Here is a 24,225-nt window from a genome sequence, read left to right as displayed (position 1 = left end):
TTCCCCCTTGGCCAAACTCTTAACTAAACTTGTTATAAAATTAATTGGGAAGTGGAAAAAGGGAAAAGAGACCATTAAAGGCTGAGTCTTTAAATCTTGACTTACAGGTTATATTTACCAACTTTTAAGAGCCACAATGTGTCCTGCGGAACTCAATCAAGACTGAGGGTGAACCGGAAAAATATAAAGGCTGCAAAAATGATTTTTGATTGAATATACAGTTGTGGCACTTGCGAAACTTAATATTGAGGTGAATATTTCTGATGACATGTGAAATGTAGACAGTATTCTGGGCAGAATATAATATGCACTTAATAGCCACAATGACTTTCTATGTTTAAAAAAAAGAATCAATGACAGTCAGGAAAGGATGAGCGGTTTTATGACTAGCCATTATCGAGACATGTTTTCCTCTCCGAGGATCAACTACAGTGTTCATTACGTAGACATAATTTATACTTCTGGTGTTATGTATTATCTACACCATCATTAAGCAAAGTTCACGAGGTGGCCAGTTCCCCGGCTCGCTGATCCAGCCTTCAATCACTTAGTGCTTCTTAATGCTTGTGAGACCCTAGAAGAGTCTGAAGAGAAAACACCAAAGCTTTTAAATGAATCTTACCTCAGAGTCACAAACTGCATTTCACTTTTACTGTCTTGATTTATTTTATCTTGAAAATCTCACGGAAATAAGTCTCCCCTAGCATCATTTTTTAAAGATTATAAGTGGCTAAAAAATAGATTATTTACTGTCTCTAATTGTTTAATGTTCCAAGATAAAGACAAATAAATCTTGTTTTACTTTGTTTCTTAAAATTGGGGCTCTGTTTTTATATTTCAATGTCAAATCTGAGTGTTTCAAATAATTTTTTAGAAGAGACAATGAGAATTGAGAAGGAGATTATTTTTCAGTCTTGAATTGCACTTGTTAGCTAATTTATCCTAGGATGGCATAATGTTTAGAGTCCTTTATGGTATCCCACTAATTACATATCTACATATCTATTCTAAGAATAAATTTAAATCTCTGATCTATGAGAATCTTTCTCAAAAGCTTACATAATTGTTGCTTCAAATGCCCAAAGTTGCGTAAATAGATGTTTGTGTGTGTGCATAGGTAGCGTGTATATAATGTGTGTGTTACATGTATATCGACTTCATTTTGAGCCTTGCTCTTTAATTAACATAAAAATAATTCATAGTGAAAGGCTATCAACATAATAGATATAGATAACCATGCATTTGACTTAATCATCATTGTTTATTTTATCAAAATGTCTTCCATTTCTTTTAAAAACTTGAAAAAGTAAAGGATGTGGTCAGTGTTCTTTTCTACAGGTGCTTAAGTTACAAGATATATAAATCAACAAATTAGACACCTTTAAGAATTTTGTATCAGAATTGATGTGCTTCCTTGAAACAGACTGACAAACTTGGTGGCCTCTACGTTTCTTTCGTTGCCTCCCTTTCAGGAAGCAAAAAGCTGCTTTCAATGCTAAGTCACAGTAAACATGTGAGTCTTACAAAAAGGCCTTTTCTTTTTTTCCTTTTTATGGTTCTAATTTTTGTTTTTTTACTTAAAACTAGCTTGTACTTTTTATTATAAGCCTTCTCAAAATCTTTTATGAAGGACGTAAGGAAAAGGAAATAAAATGATAATTTAAAAAATGCCCTTTTTTGTGGACTTTTTTCATTAGTTCAGTAAGCAATTACTGAGCACTTGCTACATGCACAGTTTTTTTTAAGCATTTTACAGAGAATAAATCTCATCCTAAGAAATAATGCCTATCGTTGGGGAAGGAAACAATTTTTGAAAGACAAATCAACCAGAGAATAATTTTCTTCCAATATACAAATATCTATAATAGCTAAGGCCTTATTTATACAGGCATACCTCGGAGATATTGCGGGTTCGGTTCTAGACCCGCAATAAAACTTATATTGCAATAAAGTGACTCACAAGAACTTTTTGGTTTTCCAGTGCATATAAAAGTTATGTTTACGCTATACTGTAGTCTGTTAAGTGTGCAATAGCATTATGTCTAAAACATATATATACATACCTTAATTAAAAAATACTTTATTGCTAAAAAATGCCAACCATCATCTGGGCCTTCAGCGAGTCCTAATCTTCTTGCTGGTGCAGGGTCTTGCCTCAGTGTTGATGGCTGCTGACTGATCAGGATGGTGATTGCTAAAGGATGGGGTGGCTGCAGCCATTTCTTAAAGACAACGACGAAGTTGGCTGCATCAATTGACTTCCCTTCACGAACAGTTTCTCTGTGGCAGGTGATGCTGTCTGATAGCATTTTACACACAGTAGAACTTCTTTTAAAATTGGAGTCAATCCTCAAATCCTGCTGCTGCTTTATTAACTAAGTTTATGTAATATTCTAAATCCTTTGTTGGCATTTCACCAATCTTCACAGCATCTTCACCAGGAGGAGTTTCCATCTCAAGAAACCACTTTCTTTGCTCATTCATAAGAAGAAACTTCTCATCCATTAGAGTTTTATCATGAGATTTACAGGAGTTCAGTCAAATCTTCAGGCTCCACTTCTAATTCTGGTTCTCTTGCTATTTCCATCAGATCTGCAGTCACTTCCTCTGCTGAAGTCTTGACCCCCTCAAAGTCAGTCATCCATGAGGTTGGAATCAACTTCTTCCAAATTTCTGTTAATGTTAGTATTTTGACCTTTTCCCATGAATCATGAAGGTTCTTAATGGCAGCTAGAATGGTGAATCCTTTCCAGAAGTTTTTCAATTTACCTTGCCCACATTCATCAGAGGAATCACTATGTATGGCAGCTGTAGCCTCACAAAATGTATTTCTTAAATCATAAGACTTGAAAATCAAAATTGCTTCTTGATCCATGGGCTGCAAAATGGATGTTGTGTTACCTGCCATGAAAACAACATTAATGTCATTGTACCTCTCCATCGGAGCTCTTGGGTGATCAGGTGCATTATCAATGAGCAGTAATATTTTGAAAGGGGTCTTCTTTCTGAGCAATAGGTCTCAACAGAGGTCTTAAAATATTCAGTAAGCTATGTTGTAAACAGATGTGCTGTCATCCAGGCTTTGTCGTTCCATTTATAGCACATAGGCAGAGTAGATTTAGCATAATTCTTAAGAGCTCTAGGATTTTCAGAATGGTAAATGAACACTGGCTTTAACTCAAAGTCATCAGTTGCATTAGCTCCTAACAAGAGAGTCAGACCGTCCTTTGAAGATTTGAAGCCAGGCATTGACTTCTCCTCTCTAGCTATGAAAGTCCTAGATGGCATCTTCTTTCAATAGAAGGTTGTTTTATCTACACAGGAAGTCTGTTATTTAATGTAGCCACCTTGGTTAATTATCTTAGCAAGATCTTCTGGATAACTTGCTGCAGGTTCTACACAGCACTTGCTTCTTGACCTTGCCCTTTTATGTTGTGGAGATGGCTTCTTTCCTTAAACCTCATGAACCAACCTCTGCTAGTTTCAAACTTTTCTTCTGCATCTTCCTCACCTCTCTCAGCTTTCATTGAATTGAAGAGAGTTAGCGCCTTGCTCTGGATTAGGCTTTGGTTTAAGGGAATGTTGTGACTGGTTTGATCTTCTATCCAGGCCACTAAAACTTTGTCTGCATCAGCAATAAGGCTGTTTAGCTTTCTTAGCATTGGTGTGTTAACTGGAGTAGCACTTTTAATTTCCTTCAAGAACTTTTCCTTTGCATTCACAATTTGGCTAACTGGTGCAAGTTGTTTTCAGCCTGTCTGAGCTTTTGACATGCCTTTCTCACTTACCTTAATCATTTCCAGCTTTTGATTTAAAATGTCAGACATGCAACTTTTCCTTTCCCTTGAACACTTAGAAGCTATGCAGGGTTATTAATTGGCCTAATTTCAATATTATTGTGTGTCCTGGAATAGGGAGCCCAGAGGAGAGGGAGAGAGATGGAGTAACGGCCAGTTGGTGGAGCAGTCAGAACACACACAACATTTATCCATTAAGTTTGCCATCTTATATGGGCATGGTTTGTAGTGCCCTGAAAAAATTAGAGTAGTAACATCAAAGATCACTGATCACGGATCTCCAAAACAAATAGAATAATAATGAAAAAGTTTAAAATATTTCAACAATTACCAAAATGTGCCAGAGAGACACAAAGTGAGCAAAAGCTTTTGGAAAAATGGCTCTCACAGACTTGCTTGACACAGGGTTGCCACAAACCTTCAATTCCTAAAAACACATGCTATCTGTGAAGCTCCATAAAGCAAAGTGCAATAAAATGAGGTATGCCTGTACTTGATAATTGAGAAAGCTTTTATAAATAAACCTGCATTAACATTTTAAAGGCAAAAAAGAGAATAAAGTATATTTTATGAAGCATTTGAAAGCCATTTTGCAAATTGTAGAATTACTAAATTGAATACATTACCACAATTTTGGCTTTGGATGACTTTAATTTCTCTGAGCCTCCTTTTCCACATCTGTAAAATGGGAAATATATTACAACTTTACAGTGACTTTGTTGTTGTGATTTTTTTTTTTTGAGGAAGATTAGCCCTGAGCTAACTACTGCCAATTCTCCTCTTTTTGCTGAGGAAGACTGGCCCTGAGCTAACATCCATGCCCATCTTCCGCTACTTTATATGCGGGACACCTACCACAGCATGGTGTTTGCCAAGTGGTGCCATGTGTGCACCCGGGATCCTAACCAGCAAACCCCAGGCCACCAAGAAGCGGAACATTCAGACTTAACCGCTGCACCACCGGGTTGGCCCCAATGTTGTTGTGATTTTTTTAATGTTATAGGACTGCTTTTTGCACAGTAAAGACTATTTATAGCTATTTGCAATTTAAAATTAGTATGTATTTTATAAAAGTTAAGATTTTTGGTTTAACCCTAGTTTTCCAGTATTTTTTTTAAAGCTGAACATACATATTTTATTCTATTTATAAACTTGGTAAGTTTTAACAATAACTTTAAAACTTTATTATTTAAAAACTTTGTTAAATTTTTTGAAATTTTCCGTTTTCTTCATAAATCTAATATATTTTATCATCCTAATTAGGTACTTCAAGCCCTGATGCAACAAGCAAAACCTCTCCAACTACTTGAACAACTCTTGCAAATCTAATCAATTAAGGGTATAAATGTAGAAAATTTCAAGTTTTCTTATTACAGTGCTGTTATTGACCAACTAAATAAAATTCTCCTACGTATTTCGTCTAAACATCACAATTCAGTATTTCATTTGGAATCACATGCCCTTATGCCCTAATATGTGAAATTCTTTTGAATATTATAATCACTTTTAATACCATTTATAAATTTTTCCTACATTAAACTCAAAATTATGAACAAAAAGTGGTTTTCTTCATGATTTTGATGTTTAGTTTGTAAACTTTCCCAGAATTAGAAAGGCACTTTTATCCACGTCTTCTTACAAAACTTTTACCTTTTCAGTAATAAATGAACCCAAACCTTAGTGTTTATGACAACAAAAACTTATTTTTCACTACCATTACGTGTTGGCTACATATTGGCTGGGGTTCTGCTCCAACATCTTTTTGTTCCAGAATCTAGAAAGAAAATGGAGCCCATGGCTAGAGTTTGCTGTGAGGGCAAAGAGCACCAGGAGAAGCACAGGCTGGCTTAGAACTTCCCCTTGGCTGTATCCCATTCCAAAGCGAGCCCCATGTCTTAAGCTAACATCCTTGGGGCAGTAAGTATGATCCTCCCATAGAAAGAAGCAGCCGTAAAGGGGAGCCTGATGGTATAGGGAAATGCTTCAGGTATTTTTGACCAGTCAGTACATTCTACCACATCTTTCCTCCAAAAAAATGGTTCATGTTATTACTTAGTTATATTTTATCTGTATTTTCAATCTACTGCAGCCCTCTCCTTTTAACAAGGTGTTTCCTGCATGACTGAATACTAAATTGTTTTCATGCTTTTGTCAGGCCCTATAGTCATGCTAATGACCTTGTCCTGAGGCTTAACTGAGATAATGTAAATGAAAGCATCTACACATCCTTAGCAAATATAAGTAGGAATACATTATTTTCTTGTTCTTTTTTTTCTGGCTTCATCCTTCCTGACTCCATTTTGCTTGTATAATTGTGTGGTTTTCTTCAGGCCCAACCATATAAAGCAAAATCGCTCACCTATGCAGGGATAAAAGGAATTTTGCTGTTCTGTTGTCGGTTACTCTGAGTTCCAGTGATTTTGGCCTCAGAAACAATCTCACATTCGCCATCCCTCACACCCACCCCCTGACTGCTCTAGAAATTCTATTTACATTCACCTAGCCTTTTACATTGGACTTTTTAGGGGTCAGATCACACTGTTTCTCATATTAAACTAATTGTTGACAATAAGTAACCTGCGATCATTTTCACCTATGGTTTTAAGCAACGTTTCATTCATCCTATAATGTATTTGTGCACTAACTTTTTTTTTTAAAGATGCAAGACTAATCTAACTAGCTGGATTATAGAAAGAATTGAAAATCAGGTAGAGGAATTTGCATTTAATGATGTAGGATATAAGAAATAATTGAGTTTTCTGAAGCAGGAAATAGGAAAGCAGCATGGTGCCGTTATCACAGTATGGTAAAGAGTATGGGATTTTATGTCAGACCATCCTGGATTGGAATCCCATCATCACCAACATGAGCTTGGTATTCCCATCCAGTAATGAAGACCACACTACCTACCTCATAGGGCTGTCATTCAATAATTGATTCAACAGATATCAGGTTCCTACTTTGTACTAGTCATTGTTGAACAAAACAAACTCAGTTCTTGATCTCCTTATACTCACTGTCTCGGGACAAATTCAGAAAATATACGATGAAAGAAGCAAGTTAACAGTGGATGATTGTGGTAAGGGCTCAGAATACAGGAACAAATGATAAAGAACTGGGGTATGTGTCTTTAAATTAAGTGGTCAGGGAAGCCCCTCTGAACCAGTGACATTAATGAGGAATAAATGAGAAAAAGGTTCTATAGCTGTTGGGGACCTCCTATGTCCTCTTGACCTAACATCCTACTATGTACCCACGGCATTTGAGTGCAAGCACTGTGGAATTCTCTTGAGAATGTTGTTTCAGTTTGTGTTCAGGGCAGCCTGAAGTACAGAGGAGTTAGTGCCCCCAGGTGCAGCTTCAGTCATTGCCAGACTGTGTGCAAGAATGACCAGCCCACCTCCCTGATGGCTCACCCTCAGGTGTATCTACGCGACAGGGCCTTCATTGCCCGGAATGGTAATCTCTTCATCACATGCCCATTTCTGCCTTCCTTGCCTTCTTTACCCTTCTACTGGTGTGTCCTAGGATTGCCTCCCAAATAGAATATTTCTTCTCCAATCTGTGTCTTAGGCAGAATCTGCTGCAGGGGGAAGCCAACCTGAGAGAAATATCATCTCTAATCACCTGGGACAGTATCTGGAATAAAACATGCACTGAGTAAATGTTGGTTCTCCTTTTCCTTGCCCTTGTTTCCCTAAGTCAAATATGCATGATGAAATGTTTTAGGAAATCCTCTCTGACTGTCTTGTAGTCATGGAGGTAGCTAATGTTAGAGTCCCAGAGACCAATGAGGAAGCAGACTGCTGCTGTAGAACTGACAAAAAGCAATGAAGACCCAGACAGGCCAAGGTGAGATGCCACTGAAATTCAGTTACAGTGTCCCGTTTATGAATCTTTTGTACCCTTACTGCACATTATGTACTCTGCTGGACCACGTGGGTCTATGGAGTGGTATAAGAGGGTAGTGGCACCATAAAGATACCCGTGGGTAAAGGAAATTATATACGCTATCAGGCCAATAAGGTAGACTGAGAGATCAGCAAAGTGTTCTGTGAAATTGGTTAGAGTTCCCAGGCCTCCTGCTCTTATCTGTCTTACCTGGCGTACCAAGTAGCCAGGTGAAGGTGGAAGAGCTTCTGATCTCCATCAGCACTCTCAGAGCCATTACACACACACATACAATGCGTAAAATCAAGGTAAAAACAATGAGCTTACTATATAAGTGCATTTTCAAGTCAAGTATTCCTTGTCCTCTCTTCCAACTCATTTTTCACGTCGAAGCTGGCCTTAAACAGATAATCTGAAGGGTCTACTGGCTCTTGGAAATTTAAAAAATTAATTTCCTACCAGGGGCTACAAGGTCTGATCCATCACCTTTTCTCTTCAATCTATTTTTGGTTCTTATTCTTCGTGCTGATTAGACTCAGGCATACTGGCCATTATTTATCTCCTCAAAGTATGCTGCATACCTAAGTGTCATTTTTGTTTTGTTTTGTTTTTCTGCTGAGGAAGATTTGCCCTGAGCTGACATCTGTGCCCATCTTCCTTTATTTTGTATGTGAGTTGCCACCACAGCATGGCCACTGACGAGTGCTGTAGGTCCACGCCTGGGAGCTGAACCCAGGCCCCCGAAGCAAGCACACAGAACTTAACCACTAGGCCATGGGGCTGGCCCCCTTAGTGTCTTTTTGCAGGTTGATCTTTCTCCCTGGAATTTTCTTATCAGCTGCGTAGCTAGATAGCTCTCTCTCATTCCTTAGGTGGCTGCTTACATGTTACCTTCTCTGTGAGGTCTTCCCTGATCCCTTTATCTGAGAAGATGTATCAGGTAGCTATCACTACAATAATGCTACATAACAAACAACAATAAAAATCTCAGTGGCATGCAATAATGAGCATTTATTTAGCCCAAATATTTGAGGGTTGGTCAGGGGTCTGTTGAGCCAGGCTGGGTTTCACTCGGTGTCTCTGCTGATCTCTCGTGGGCTTCTTCATGTCTGGAGCTCAGCTGATCTAGACTGCCTCTGCTGAACAACTCTGCTTTGTGTTCCTCTTGTTTTCCACCTAGGACCAGTGGGCTAATCTGGACTTGGTCATTTCATAGTCCTTATACATGACAGAATTGTAACAGTATGAACAGAAACACATAAGGCCTTTTAAGGCCTAGGCTCAGAACTGGTCCATCTTTACTTCTCTTGGCTAAAGCTAGTCACAGAGCCAAACCCAACATTAATGGTGTATTCCTCCCATAGAAATATGGGAGGTAGGAGGAGAATATTCCTGAACCATGATCTAATCCACAAGAAGAGGTCTCTTTTGCTCTTTCAGTTCAGAGTACTCAGTATGTTCCCCTCCAAGCAGTTTTGGGTTTTGTTTTCAATTGTCTAGTGTCTGTCTCACCCATGAAAATTTGTATTAGACAAGAAAGAAGGAATAGACTATACTATGGTAACAAATCAAACCCAAAATCTCAGCAGTTTAACTCCATAAAAGTTTATTTCTCCCTCATGTTGCAGTTCAATGCAGGTTGGGAGGCCCTCCTTTGTAGCTATGTCGGCTCAGTCTGTGTAGCCCACCCACGGGAAGAAAGGAACGAAAGATCAGATGAGATGATTTTTTCCAGGGCCAAGCCTAGAAGTGGCTTCTATTACTTTTACTCACTCTTGGCCAAAACTTGGTCACATGGCCCCAATCTAGCTGCAGTGGGAGATGGAGGGGCAGAGAAATCCAGTTTTCTTGTGTATCCGGGAAAAGAAAATGGTATGGTAGACACACAGCTTTGTTTCTACTGAGACTGTGAGGTCTCTGATGGCAAGATGTGTCTGTGGTACCATTGTGCCTGGAAAATAGAAGCTCTTCACTTGTTCAAGGAATGAACGAGCAATTCCAACAATGCACTGACTCCAAAGTCAGTTTTCTCATCTGTGAAGAGAGAATAATGATACACACCTAACAGAATCATTTTAAAGATGGGAGAAGTAATCTCTATGATAGGGAGTTGTTTTCTAGAAAAGATGTACTTTCTCAGGGCCTCTCTTGGTTTATGACTTCACTTCTATTTCAAAAATACATAAGAAATATTGTGTTTGAATTATTGTTTGGGAGCATACTGAGGAAAAATTCTTGATGCATGCAAATATGTATGTGGATTTATGAAGCAAGACTTTCAGCTTCATTTCTTAAGAAAATATGATCTAAAAGAAGGTCAGGACATGAGACCTGGAGCAGAGAGGGCAGAAGGGGCGGTCCCATCTAGCCCAGAGTCCTCCATGCAGCTACAGGGTTCCTTGTCTTGACAGCACCATCCAGGCCAAGCGGTTCTGTACTTGCCTATTCCTCCTCCTAGTAGAGTTTAAGGAATTTGGAGAGGAGAATAAGTGTAAAAGGAACAACAAAAGACTTATAACGATTCACAAGACTCTGTCATTTTTTTCTTTTTACTGGCCTTAAGGTAAAACATATGCATAGAAGGAACTTAAGGAATCTTGGCTTTGTTGATTGAAATTCAATTAAAATTTAATAAAATGTATAAAATGCTTGGGGCGTCCAAGGTACTGACTGATCCTTGAGTCAGAAGCCTTCCACGAACCCCCAGATTGTGCTGAGTGCCCCTCCTCCAGGTTCCCACAGCACAGTGTGAACACTCCTGTCATATCATGTCTCGGATTATATTGAAATCTGCTTTGGATCTCGGTTCCTCAATGATAAGCTTTTCTAGGGGGCTTATTCATAATTTATCCCAGAGCCCACAGGCTGGATACTCAAAAGGCCTTAGTCTCATACTGGGAATTCTGTTTTGCCCTCTATTTTCTGAAGGTCCTTTGTATGTGGACTTTAAAACTCTGCCTTTAAATCCAAATGATTTACAGTGCTACTGCCAAGACATCCTTTGCTCCACTCAGATCTCACAAAGCCGGCACTGAATGTATGGTCTCGTGCTTTCTGGAAGGCCCTCTGACTCTGATTCTTACAGGCTGATACCTGCAAGATATGACAACAGACCCTAATGAATTTTCTGAAGATACTGGTGGCTTTCAAAACATAGTAGATTCTCACTTGCTAAGAATGGCTGTGATGAAATTCCTCCTGAAATAATGAACAGACTATTGCTATTTAAAATTCCTTTCAAGCTTATGATTCACCTAAGTATGTTCTCTACTATACTTCTTGCTTGGCTTAGTATTATCGTATTTTTTTGATATATAGTGCCTGTGCTTCATCAGCTCTGAGAACATTGTTGGCATTAAATACCCAATGAGTATTAGTAATCATATCACAAAAACACCAAGAGAACTTTAACCATGAGACAGTTCAAGTTCTTAGCCAAGTCAATATCTATCTCAGAGCATTCTTGACATTTAAAACCCTCTGAAGTTTTCATTTATGCAGTGCTAGTCGGAAAACTAAACCTAAAAGTTTAGTGTTATCAAGAGGGCCCACTGAATCCTCTGGATTGGGAAGGGTTAATTTTAACAAACAGTTAAACACTTGCATTGGACAATCTCATTTAAATAGAATTGAGATGTGAAACTGGCAGTTGTAGTGCTTGGCGGCAGATCTGGCCTATTTACTGTGCAGGCATAGCTCAAGTGCTGTACTAACACTTGTCAAATAGGCAGTGTCTGCAGCATGATAAACACTGGTTAGAAGCCCAACTGAACAAGGCCCTGCCCCTGCGAGACCGTGGTTTAAGTAAGAGCTATACCTTAAGGACTTTTCATATGTACTTTCTATTTCTGAGTAGCAGGTCAGAGGGGCTGGTTAAACTGGGTTAAATGCACCTCAGGCCATGGAAGGGTATGGGAAGTGTGGGAAAAAGAGGCCTGCAAGTAGGAGCAGCAAGCTAGTGAGAATTAGCATCATCTAATGGGTAAGATGGATGGGATTTTTTTTAAAGTCACCGTTTGCATACAATTAAGGCACAATACAATAGTGAGGAGGTTATATTTTAAGAATTTTGACTAAAAAAGTAGAAACCAAAAATACCACACAAGGAGTATAGCCCAAAGGAAGGAACTTTGTAAAGGCTTTCAAATAATGCTTCCATATATAAGCCTTCTCACTAAGTCTTTTAAAATGGACTTTAACCTAGAGGCTCGGGCACTTAGCCAGGCATACCCTGGACCAACCAGTACAGTGATGGCACTGAAGACAACACTTGAAAATTTGTTTTCCTTTGAGCATCTTATTTTAGTTGTTTAGTAAAAGGGAACTATCAAGACTGGTATGCTGGTCTCCGTTATAAACAAAAGGTTCTTCTTTTCCTCTTCAACATTGGCCTTGAAAATTCGATGTCACCTGTAACTAGGTATATTAGATCTCTTGTAAAAGAAAAATAAAATACTGTGTTTAAAAGAGTGTGTGTCTTCCTAACATTATCTCCCTTCTCTGAAGAGTGTGCAAGTCACATTAGCCATGGCAGGGCCCAATTACAGTGATTTGCAAAGAACAAAAGCACGTCTACTCATCCTTAAATAACATAACTATATAATATAATAATATAATTTTAATATATAACTTAATATATAACTATTTTTATAATAGTATAATGTATTATACCATGGTACAGTATTGTATAGCATAATAATAAAAAAATAACAATGTAACTATAATAATAATAATTAAATTCAGACATGTATTCCTTTCATTCTATTGAATGGTGAATCTGCCTGAAAGTGGAGGGGCAAGTTTTATTTTCAAAAAATAGCAACAAGAGAACAGAAAACAAGAATATAATAATTTATTTTTAAGTATATATCACTTTCTTGGGTACTGGAATAATATATTTTAGTCTTATAATTTCACTTGTTATAATGAAACGAAATAATAGTAAATTTCTTTTTCCTAAGGTGAGTGCTTAGCTGTTAAGAATTTAGTTTACATTATTTTTTAAAAAACTATTTATGAGACGCTTAAGGTTAATTATTATTACCATTTTACAGATAAAGAAATTAAAATAGGTGATTCTAGTTTTCTAATCTGTAGACCTAGAGTGTATTAAGGTATTTAATTAGATATATCTTTGTATTTCTACAAAATTCAGGATAATATACTGCAGACTGAAAGCACGTCATACTGTAACACTGTTATGGTGCATAAAAGTTAAAAGAAAAACATTAAGAATAATCATAACTATAAAAATTTGTAAATTTCTGTTTTAATATTGTAATCAGAAAATTACATGAGCCTAAACACAGTTTGCTAAGCTTTATTTATTCTAAGACTGTGTTTTTTCTACAAGTAAAGAATTACTTCAATTAGATAAACATAATCTCCAGCATTTTAACTGCTATTTATATATTTTCACTATGGTTTTTATTTTCCAAAATAGCCTTTCGAGTGCTAATTTCAAGAAGAGGTCTTTTAGTATCTAAGTCTTACTATGTACAGTTGGCTTTATTAAGCAGATCTTGAATATTTTCTCAGTCCTTTCTCTCCCCTTTGTAAATTTTTCATTTGAAAATTGCACTAAATAATAACAACAAAGCTTCCCGTGTGACTCCTGAAATACACCAGGTTCTGCCTGACTCTGCGTGGACAAGATGCTTCTCTCCTCCACTAATAAATGGAGGCTCCCTGTAGTCCTGACTTACACATTTAATAATTATATAGAGAGTCTTGGTTTTTATAATCATAAGGGCTTTACATTAAGTATTCAAACAAACAATTTCAGAGTATTGGTTTCTTCTTATTTCCCATGTCAACCATGGATTATAAATGTATAGAGTGCAAACTGCAATACTAAATAAATGTGTATATCTGCATTAATCTCATGAAAGTCACTTTTCTGAAATAAATTTGATTATTACAAATGCATATGGGTATCTTAGGCTCAATTATTGTGATTATAATATATTGAACACATTAAACTATGACTATATGACTATGTAATAATTGCCAGTGTCAGAGCACTTTGTTTTAATGATCACTGGGAATTACCAAATCAGTGTTTAAGGTGGAATAATGAGAACATAAAACTTTATTCATTTGGAATAATTAGAGGAAAAGGCAACTCTGACCTGCAAGAATCTAAATTATAAAATACTTTTAAAAGAAATTCTGTTTTTATAATTTTTAAAAGCAAGGGGAAATAAATACATTTCACATTTATTATTTAATTATTAGGAATAAAACAGGCAAGGAAGAAAATCACTATACAAAGAATTTCCCTTGAAGCTATTGAAGTGTTATTTTAAGAAGGAATATTGGACAATAGCATCATCCTTTTGTTCCACACTGAATTTATATATTCACGGCTCAAATACTTAATGTGGTAGTGTTTGTGGAATTATTCTGATAGGATGTGTAACGTGACAATTAGAAAAGCATCTGATTAAGCTCTTCACATTCCAATCTTGCTTATTATGTTCATTTAGATGCATCTGTCAATTTATAAGTACAGTTAATTAAAATTTTTTAAACTTTCTTTTTTTTTTTAAAGGAGCCCGCTACATGAAAAAAATGCAAGTCAAAGTGGTCACAACCTAGAAGTCTGCAGAGACAGGAATAACTAGCAAGTAGATACTATGTTATTTTGCTATGCTTAAGTATATAGAATTCAGTAGTGTTCTGGGAATTTCACTCTATAATGACCAAGAGTCTTGTAATTTTAAATTTATACTTAATAGTACTTGTGTTAACTATATCACGTAATAAATATAATTAGGAAGAAAAATGGTAACTATGAATTTTAGGAAGCTAATTTTCTGTCAAGAATGAGATGATTTTGGTCAGAAAGATAAGTTTAAATATTATATCTTTGCTCAGGTCTTATCTGTAGAGCCCTAAATCTCCCTATGCCTTGTGACATATTTAACCACTATATAAACCTATTAATTCCTCTCATAAACCATTAGCAGAAATTATAATATACTCATGCTTTAAGAAACAGAATGAAATTACATTCATTTTTGAAGGTTACATTTCAAAATTTCAAGGTGATATCAAATGCAATCTATACACAAAGCAGGAGCTTTCCATTTATCAGTACTCACTGACATTTCAAGAAACAAAAAGGGAGGTTCAAGAATAACAACATGCCATGTTTGGATGAGTGGATAAAAAAGGACTTAAGAATATGGAAAGAGTAAATAAAATTACTTGAATGGTGTTTTGTTTTAGGGGGCAAAATTATTGCCGGAGACTGAGACCGTCTTTGCCAATAGTTTATTTAACATAGGGTCACCATGGGATTTATAATAGTTTCACAAGCCAATAGCATACAGGATAATGTCTCTTAATAAGCTGATCAAGAAATAACATAACATACTCCAAACCAATGATAGATTAATCACACTATTGTTCCAGGCAAGAGGTGATGAAAGGGAAAAAGTCTTAATTTAATCAACGTGTGCCTTTTTATATGAGTAGGCACTCTTGAGAGATGGCTTGACCAACCGAGAGCTGACATCCAGTTGCCAGTGCAAAACAAAAGTGAAAAGTCCCCTGTTGCTAGGGCACATTGCTAGGGAACGACTGTGGAGTGTTGGCAGACAGGCTGATCTCCTTCAGGGGGCCTCTGCACAGTTTGTCACCACTACTGATAAAAGAGTTGACTTACCACGGTAGGAGCTAATGCCTCAAGGTCTTCAAAGACTTTATTTAGGTCAGCAAAGTGGTGCCTTGCCCACTTTTTGACCGAAATTCTCAGATAGTCCTCACAGACTCTGAGTGTTTAGAATCTAATGTCTCCTTGCCATAGTTGCTTCTCCACGTGTTCTTACTGATCAGCCCCCAGCAGTGTTGGTCATCAGCTGAGCCACTGAGTTCTTATTAATGACAACAGATGAGATGTTGACATCCTCACACAACTTACTTCATTCTTATATCCAAACAACAACTTTATTTTTGTCTTTGTCATAAACAAGTGCATTAAAACAACTTCACCTCAGTCATTAACAAGTGGATTTGAAATCATGTCAAACCAATACACAACAATCTACCCTGTGATTACAAATCACTCACACACTAATTAATCCTAAGGACCTAATGCCTTGTACTGTTGACACAAATAATCAATAATCATTCTATAGTAGAGAATTAATTCAAGCCAAGCTGAGGACTATAGCCTGGGAGTGCAAAGCACTCTGGGGAAGAATGATTTTCAGCACAGTTATGTACCATTTCCAGAGAGACATACATCAAGTATGACAGGGGTACATTCCTTCAAGAGTTCAAGGAGATATTCTGTTACAGATCAGCACACACGGCGAGTCAATGTGGCCTTGGTGCTGTGGGAAAGGAAGCATTTGATCTTATCTTTAAAGAGTTCTGTCATCAAATGGAAGGGGGACATGAATTTTCTTAATCTTCAGAGAGTACGTTCTTTACTTTAGAGTAATCGTTAAAGCAGGTGTACAGTGTATATTTGACAGGCCGTAAGTCAAGCCATTCTGGTTAAAATAAAACTCAGGCCAAAGCAGCTTCAAATCAGAACGGCTTCCTCATATACCGGAAAATATAAAATTTCTTCCATCATTTTCCCCATTTGATCAATAATCTTTTGATAGAAGGCACTGATAATCAGGGGCTGGCCCAGTGGCATAGTGGTTAAGTTCACAAACTCTACTTCAGTGGCCCAGGGTTCGCAGGTTGGGATCCTGGGCATGGACCTAGCACTGCTCGTCAAGCCATGCTGCAGCAGCTCAGTGACAATCATCCTCAAGCAAAAGGAGGAAGATTGGCAACAGATGTTAGCTCAGGGCCAATCTTCCTCACAAATAAAAAGAAAAAGAGAAAGAAAGAAAGCATTGATCATCAAAGTATCATCCCCCAATGCCAGGGTGGTTGCTTCCTGCCCTGGGTCCATCATGTCCCTTGGAGGTGGACTTTGTTTTAAGGGACCCTCCCAGTTATCTATGTTGGCAAGCAATGGCCAAATATAACTGACAGTTGTAGAGGTACACACTGACAGGGCAAGTAATTTTATAGCTTATACATATTTTCAATTAAGTCAAATTGCCATGCAAACATTGTATGTGTGCTTTTGTGTGACCTTTTGTGATCATGTTGTTTATAACATTTGTGGAACAGATATAGTAACAATAATAAGAAACCAATCAATAATATTTGAAGTAGCCAGTGAGGAGTAGGCATGGATTTAAAGAGACAAGAAAAGAATCCAGAAATCCATTACAGGTATCTTCCTAGTTTTGCACTAATTTAACTATTTGCCTGTCTCATTTATCAACTTACGTGTACTTTATGATAAGTTTGGGAAAATGGTTTAATATGATAATAAGCTCTTCAGTTGCCACTTGTAATGATTTTTCAGGCCAGTTAGGTTCCATTGAAATTACATCTTGTCGTGGAAGTTGTTCTATTTCCCAAAACATTTGATCATCAATATTAATATTAGTATAAGTCTTATTACTTATTTCTATTTGACTAGCAAAGCCAGTATTGCACCATATAGCAGTAAAGTTATGATAAAAAGTACTTTGATTACAATACAAGTCAAAAAGTATGACAGACTTATCTTGTAAACTTTTCCTAATAATGGCATCTTGTAATATACATATCCCAGAAAGTAAGTCCCAAATGCCAAGGGAACATTAGGGTATGTCCAAGGAGTCTCAAAGATTTTATCTAAGTCATCATCATAATATAACACTAAGATTGTGTTTGGGGTTATATTACTTAGATTTTCAGGCAGCCATGATGTTTCTTTTGGATTTAATAGAGAGGGAGAAGGGGTTAGACAAGTGAGTCCAATATTGCCCAAAGAAGCAGATATAATAAAATGTTGGAAAAGTAAGAATATAGACCTGGTCCTGAGTCTTGAGAGGAACTGCCTGCCACAGATGTCAGCGGCTTCTCTTCCGTGTCAGTATGATTTGGAGGTCTCCAGCATTTGTATAGGACCAGATGTCAGTTGGAGACTTATTTAGCTGTGAAATGTATCTCCAAGGTTAAATGCCTTCTAGTTCTGCATCAGTGTCAGTGGTTAGGAGTACTTGGATAGGTCCTTTCCAATGGGGCTCGAGGGCTGACTTCTGATGTCACTTCCAGAATACCCAGTTACCAAGCCATTAAATTGGAATCCAGAAAAGCCTCTTTACCCTGTTAAGGATAGGCTTGCATATAAGACATTAGAGACTTACAGTAGGTGGTCATACTAGCATAAGACAACAAAAGATCAGCAGAAGGTTGCGTACCAACAGACATTGATCTGCCAGTGACCATCCCGTGTGGGGTCAGTTCATGTTTTCCAAAGGCGGCACTGCAAGCAATTGATGAGACCAAAGGCAATACCTTAGGCCAGGGAATCCAGTCTATAGGTATATAGCAAAACCTCAAAGAAAATTAACAGCACTAGAATCCAACATCTACAAAAGTGCAACATAATTTTTCTCTCCACAATTACCCTCATTTTTATCAAAGATAATCACAGTAAAACTGGTTCATATATATCAAAATTGGCCTGATTATTTGCATAAGTGAAAATAAGAATACTCACTGAGAATTTCTGAATTCTGGAGGTATCAGGTAGGGAGAAAAAGTAAATGTCTCATCTTTGTTCATAAAGGTATAGTTTACCAAATTGTTTATAGCTTAAGAGAAAAGATTCCTTTAAATTTGGATAAACAAAACGTTAGAGCATTCTCCATGAATCATGTAGTCCTATGTAATTAATATTTGATCTTCATCTTTTGTTGGCAGTTTTATGAAGCCATGAGTTTCTCTGTTAGAGTTCTCTAATTTCTTACCCAGTTCAGTTTTAGGATCTGAAAGTTCATCAGAAACCCATATTCTGGTGTAAGTGTCAATGTCTTTCCACAAATCTCTCTGAAGGTGAGACATATTTGCAAAAGCATTAGAGTAAAACCATAACTGTCTGTAAATGACAAAAGATTTAAAACAACATGGTTAAAGATCTGATTACAATGCAATTGACAAGGAAATTAAGTTATTTCTATAGTACACATTTTAAGATAATGACTAGAATTATGCCAGGACATATCAGATTTTTAGGAATTTTATATAATTTTTAGAAAAGCTATATTAATAACATTTACCTACACAATATAACCTGAGAAAGTTTATTATCACTTATTTGACAATGCTTACCATGAGATTTAATACACCAAATAAACCTAATCTGTTTGGTATCTACCTCTTCATAGGAAGAGAGAACAAATTCTTTGAGAAGTCCTATGAAATTCTCAAAGTTATTTTTAGGTCAAAAGAAAGACTTTATTTTGAATTTGAATTTTGGGAAGTTTGTCAAAAATATCAAAAAGTTTGAGAACACTTGGTCAAATAGGATCATAGGTCACAGTAAAACGAAACAGGTTATCTCTTTACCCATGGTGATTTTCAGGCAAATACAGAAATTTAAATAGTTGTAAGAAAAATCTTAGCTCTAGTGATGAGGGACCTAATAAAAACAACACAGGAATTTTATTTTGATAAAACATAAAATCTCGGCCTTTTTGGTGACTAGTCAAAAGTAAAGAAAAACCTTTCATAATCTCTTTATCAAGAGCAGACTAAAAGTCCAAGAAAATTATCATTTTAAGAGAAAGAAAACCAAATTCTAACTTTTTGTGCCGGCAAAACCTTCTTTTTGATGTTCAAACAAATTTACCTTTCTTAAAAAAACAAAAATATCATCATTCCTTATGCCTTCTTTACTGGAAACATACATCTTACTTTTCTTGTATACAGAGATGTTTTCCTTATTCTTTTACATTAGCACCCTGTAGATTGGCAGACCCGCAAATACTGTCTAGAAACGTGCTTTCTTATAGAAAATTTCTCAGCATGACACAAAACATGTTTATTAATAAACCCAAGCATTTTCCAAGTTTCTCTAAAATAGGAAGTCAAAGGTAAATAAATCTATCTTTAGTAATTATTTCTAATGTTTCATCTTATTTGGAAATGATCTAGATACTCAAATTTTTATCATTCAGTGTAATTTAGCAAAACTAAGATTTCAAGTTATCAAAATGTTTCAAAGTTATTTTAAGTACAGATATCATAACACATAATTATTGTTCAAAATTTCACCAAAAATTTTTATCTTTCTTACATCTATTTAGTTTACTTTTTCTAATAATTATGTTTAAATTGCCTAAAAAACTTCATGAGACATTAGCCAAAATCAGCTAGCTTTGTAAGTTATTATTTTTGCCAACAAATTTTGTGAATAAACATGTCTGCATCATATCCAATGCTGATAACTCTGAAAATCTGCTTATTTTAATCAAACCAACAAACTTAAATAAATTTTCATTTACCAAACGTTATTTTGCAGACTGTTAACTTGTTAAACATTTGAGTTAGTTTCTATTACATCTAGAAATAACTTATAATAAGTGCTTACTCTAAGCCAATTAAATAGAGTTCTTTTATAAACTAGTCTTTACAATACTATCCAGAGGTAGAAAAATATCACATATTTATAAAATACATATATATACACATAGACAGATGTAAACAAAGATTTTATAGCCTTCTTTTTTAAATAATTTTTTTTCGATTTTTGCGCAAGGGTGCTTTCATGGCCGTCTACATCTCCAAAAGCTCCTTTCTCTCTTTTTTCCTTCAGTCTTAGGAACGCAGGATAGGCTAGATAATAGTTCCTAGAGAGGTTACAAGTTTTTTGAGATAAACAGGGGAGGTTAGTTGCTTATCAAAAGACTGACACATCCATCCAATTACATTATTCTTAGTTTGTTTCTCTCCCTCTGGGTACACAGTTTTATTGTATGGGAATTTACATAGGGAAGAAGGCCTGCATATAAAAAAAAAATTCCTATCAGAGTCTGAATGTCAGCTTCCAATATGGCCAAACTTCTGGTTATAAGTTGCTAAATTCTTTCAAATATATTATCAGGTTTCAGCCAGGACAAATAGTAAATATTTCTGGTAGTATTAAACAGCTCTATTAAATTTTAATTTTAGTTTCCTCTTGACTGTTTAAGGGAATAACATAGCAATTTCCAAGAAAATCTCTGAGTCCCATTAACTCTGGGAGGGCTCATACTTGGCCCTCCTGCTGGGGGTGTCTGTAAAGCCATAACTTAATACAGTTTTCCTGTAAGTACCTCTTATAATTTAATTTTTCATTAGCTTTTTGCAGCACAACGTTTAACAAGGCTGGTTTGGAATTTTCAAATCTTTGCTCTTAAGTGCACTTTGTAAATGATCATATCTAATTGGAACATTCCTTCTAATGGCTACTGTAACTCCCCTGAGGCTGGTAGTAATTTGGTAGGACCCTAGCTGCAAATTGGGTGCAATTTACCATTCTGTCTGATCATATTTTGGGGCCGCCAACCTGACGGTTACCAAGCCAAGCTCTCAGGACACAAAACAAGCTTAGTAAGATTTTGCTGTTCTTTGTAAATATTGACACCTTGCAGAACCATTAGTTTTTGAGCAGGTGTGCTAGAGGTTGGTGTGCTTGACTCTTTAGAGATTAAAGATTGCATTTAATCTGTCTATTCCATGAGTCTCAAATCTCATGAGCAAAAAGACAAGTTTTGGAAGCTCAAAGGAGCCCCAAAATGGCCGCTGTAATTTTAAATCATCTTTTGTCAAATTTTCTCATTTTGTTAAGTAGTTGCAAGTAAAGGCTTCATATGTATTGTACATAAAGCCAGCCAGAGTTCTGGTGGGTGGCTGCCCATTCTGGAGCTGGTCAGCTTTAGAAGAGCAATTTCCCATTTTCTTTTATTTTGTTTTACTATAAAGTCTGAAGGATTCCTGAGTGCAGTGCAATGGGTCATAAGCGTGCTTCTTGTGAGTGTCACTTCCTACAAGGCTGTTAACACTCTCTTCCGAGTCTTGACTTCTCCTGCTGCATGGTAGTCTAAAACTACCATGGGTGTTTGGAGCACCAGATGACCAATCTTTATATATGCGTCCCTGGATGAGCCATTAACTATTTAAAGTGAACATTCATGATAGAGTTCCCTATGGGACCACTGCACATCACAAGGATTGACCTCAGACACTTCCACTAGGTTCTCAGTTGCTTGGGAATGACTTGCAGCTGGAAGGAGCAAGTGTCCCTTTTCTTCGGAGCTGAACAAATTCGGTCTCTCATTTTGCTGTCAGTTATTTGTTCAGACTTTATACACATAAATCTTTTCCAATTAAAAGCCAAAGTAAAAAGGTCAGCCAACCCAGTTCTCTCCAAATTCCCCCCCCCACCAAGTTCCTCTTACCTAGGAAAAGTATGGGTACACCCTTAAGATGTTTAAGTCTTAAGACCCAAATAAAACTCAGGACTGTCAACTTAAATAAGGAGGTTCAGATTTCAGGAGAACCCAACAAAGCACCTGAAGAGTGCAGTGAAACCGGTGCAATGGCAGGGGTGTCATCACAGTGGGCCCATGCTGGTACCATGCGCCAGTTCAAAGTGGGACCCAGGTGGTCTCAGGTAGGTTTCTCTGAAGTCCCTTCATGGTCATCAAGAAATATTGATGAGAATAATTAATAATCATCCTATAGTAGGGAGTTTTATTCAAGCCAAGCTGAGGACTGTAGCCTGGGAGTGCACAGCACTCTGGAGAAAACTCATTTTCAGCGCACTTATATAGAGTTTCCAAACAGGAAAACATCAAGTATAATAGGGGTACCTTCCTTCAAGGGTTCAGGGAGATATTTTGTTGCAGATCAGTACGTACACAGTGAGTCAACATGGCTTTGGCACTGTCAGAAAGGAGGCATTCAGTCTGATCTTTAAAGAGTGCTGGTGTCAAAAGGAAGGGAGGCATGAAATTTTTTAACCTTCAAAGAGTACATTCTTTACTTTAGGGTAACGGTTAAAGCAGATGTACAATGTATGGTTTGACAGGCTGTAAGTCAGGCAGCTCTGGTTAAAATAAAACTCAGGCCAAATCAGGTTCAAACCAGAATGGCTTCCCCATATACTTGAAAATCTGAAATTTCTTGTGTCAGTACAAATCTAAGTTCACAAAAATATCAGTCCACCGTGTGATTCTAACTCACTTACAATCTTAGTCACAAAGAATCATGTTTTGTGGGTATTTTTTCTTTTGACACAGTTTCTTTTACACCATAGCTCATTGACTAGTTTAAGGAACCATATTGCTAATATTATCAATATAAGTATAGCAAAGTGCTCTTTAACATGATGCCATATCCAATCACCAGAAGACCTAAAATAAAGTTTCTTAAACCTCTCAGTTAAGCTTCCTTCACAATTGTGTTTCCAAGTAAAAGCCATTTTTATAAAGCTCCAGGGGGTACAGCTTGCACAGCATCATTAAACACATGCTCAGTTGCCATTACGTCAGAATTTAAGGCTGTCATTATGGTAGGGAATGCATGTTTTTGTTCTCTTTTCAGTTCCTGCAAAGTTATTTTGACTTTGTTAGTCTCGTCTTCTAGATGTTCTTTTACTTCTCCTAAGTTTTCTAATATATGATTTACATTTATTAAATTAATCTAGGATGTTCAGTGTGGAATATTTCTCCAGTTATTTTAATAGTTCCCTTATCTTTTTTTGACCTCGAATAGTATCTTTTTCCTTCTCTTGTCACATTCATTACCTATTCTATTTTCACACACCTCATCATGTTGTGTTTCTTATTTTTCCCTTGACTCTAATAGGTTAGGGTAAGGTTTAGTTGAGAGTATACTATTACGGTCCAATTTCACGTATTATATATAACTGGTTGAGGAGGCATTGAGGTCATAGTCATGGGTTCGTGTACCATAGGTTTATCTAAAGGTCTAGCAATGATAAGTGCATTTTGATTTCATTCCACTAACACATCCTTAGGAACATGTTTTCCTTCTGTCGTAGTGGGCTTTCTGTGGACTGTAGGCTCCACTCTCTCTTTTGATATAGAGAAATCACAGAAGTGTGGTAATCTGATGTCATGTTTCCTCCTTTAAGTGCCAATATTCTAATTTCACAGTTGCCCAAGAAATCACAGCTATTAGGATGTGTGGCATCCACTTTGCTTCTGGTTGGGTTGTCTGTTATCTCAGGCAACCAGTATTGCCTCAAGATTATAGCTGTTCTAAGAATATTCCAGATATCAACCAATCTTAACTGCAATAATTGACCATCTACACTTAAAGAAACATCTTTTATGTTGGTTTTTAGTATTTTGTTATTTTTAGCATTTTCTTCAACTGCTTTATGTAGCATTTCCATTGCTCTATTTATTCCGTGTGAAATTCATTTATATTTTATAATATATTGCTAATTTTATCCATCTGTCTATCCAGCAATGACAAAGCTGCCATTGCATGTATGTGAAATTGAGATTGTTTGGTTTCAAAGTTTTTAAAATCTAATGCAATTTGATCAATTTGGAATTGAGAAAAAGCAGCTGCATTGCTCTTGCAATCAAACTTCCTAATGGTCCAAGGAGGAATTGTAAGGGTTTTCTTCCTTTCAGCAAATCTGTTCTGGATATTGGTTGTAAATTGGGCA

At 36.6% G+C, this 24,225-nt stretch overlaps 1 protein-coding gene across 9 annotated transcripts in view; it reads left to right on the top strand.

The window, feature by feature from the left end:
- The window catches only part of LRRC7 (leucine rich repeat containing 7), a 491,842-nt gene that overhangs the window by 124,905 nt on the left and 342,712 nt on the right, over positions 1-24,225 (top strand). For 3 of the 9 annotated variants that reach the window (XM_070268845.1, XM_070268841.1, XM_070268848.1), the window contains exon 3: positions 14,242-14,317. The exons of the other annotated variants lie outside the window; for them this stretch is intronic. In XM_070268845.1, coding sequence (XP_070124946.1) covers position 14,317 — 1 coding nt within the window. In that variant the 5' untranslated portion in view covers positions 14,242-14,316. The remainder of the gene's footprint in view (positions 1-14,241; positions 14,318-24,225) is intronic. 9 annotated transcript variants of the gene reach the window in all.

This window comes from Equus caballus, chromosome 5 (genome assembly GCF_041296265.1).
Source record: "Equus caballus isolate H_3958 breed thoroughbred chromosome 5, TB-T2T, whole genome shotgun sequence".
Lineage (NCBI taxonomy): Eukaryota > Metazoa > Chordata > Mammalia > Perissodactyla > Equidae > Equus > Equus caballus.
The sequence above is the reverse complement of the archived record's forward strand: the minus strand, read 5'-3'. Positions and strand labels throughout refer to the sequence as shown.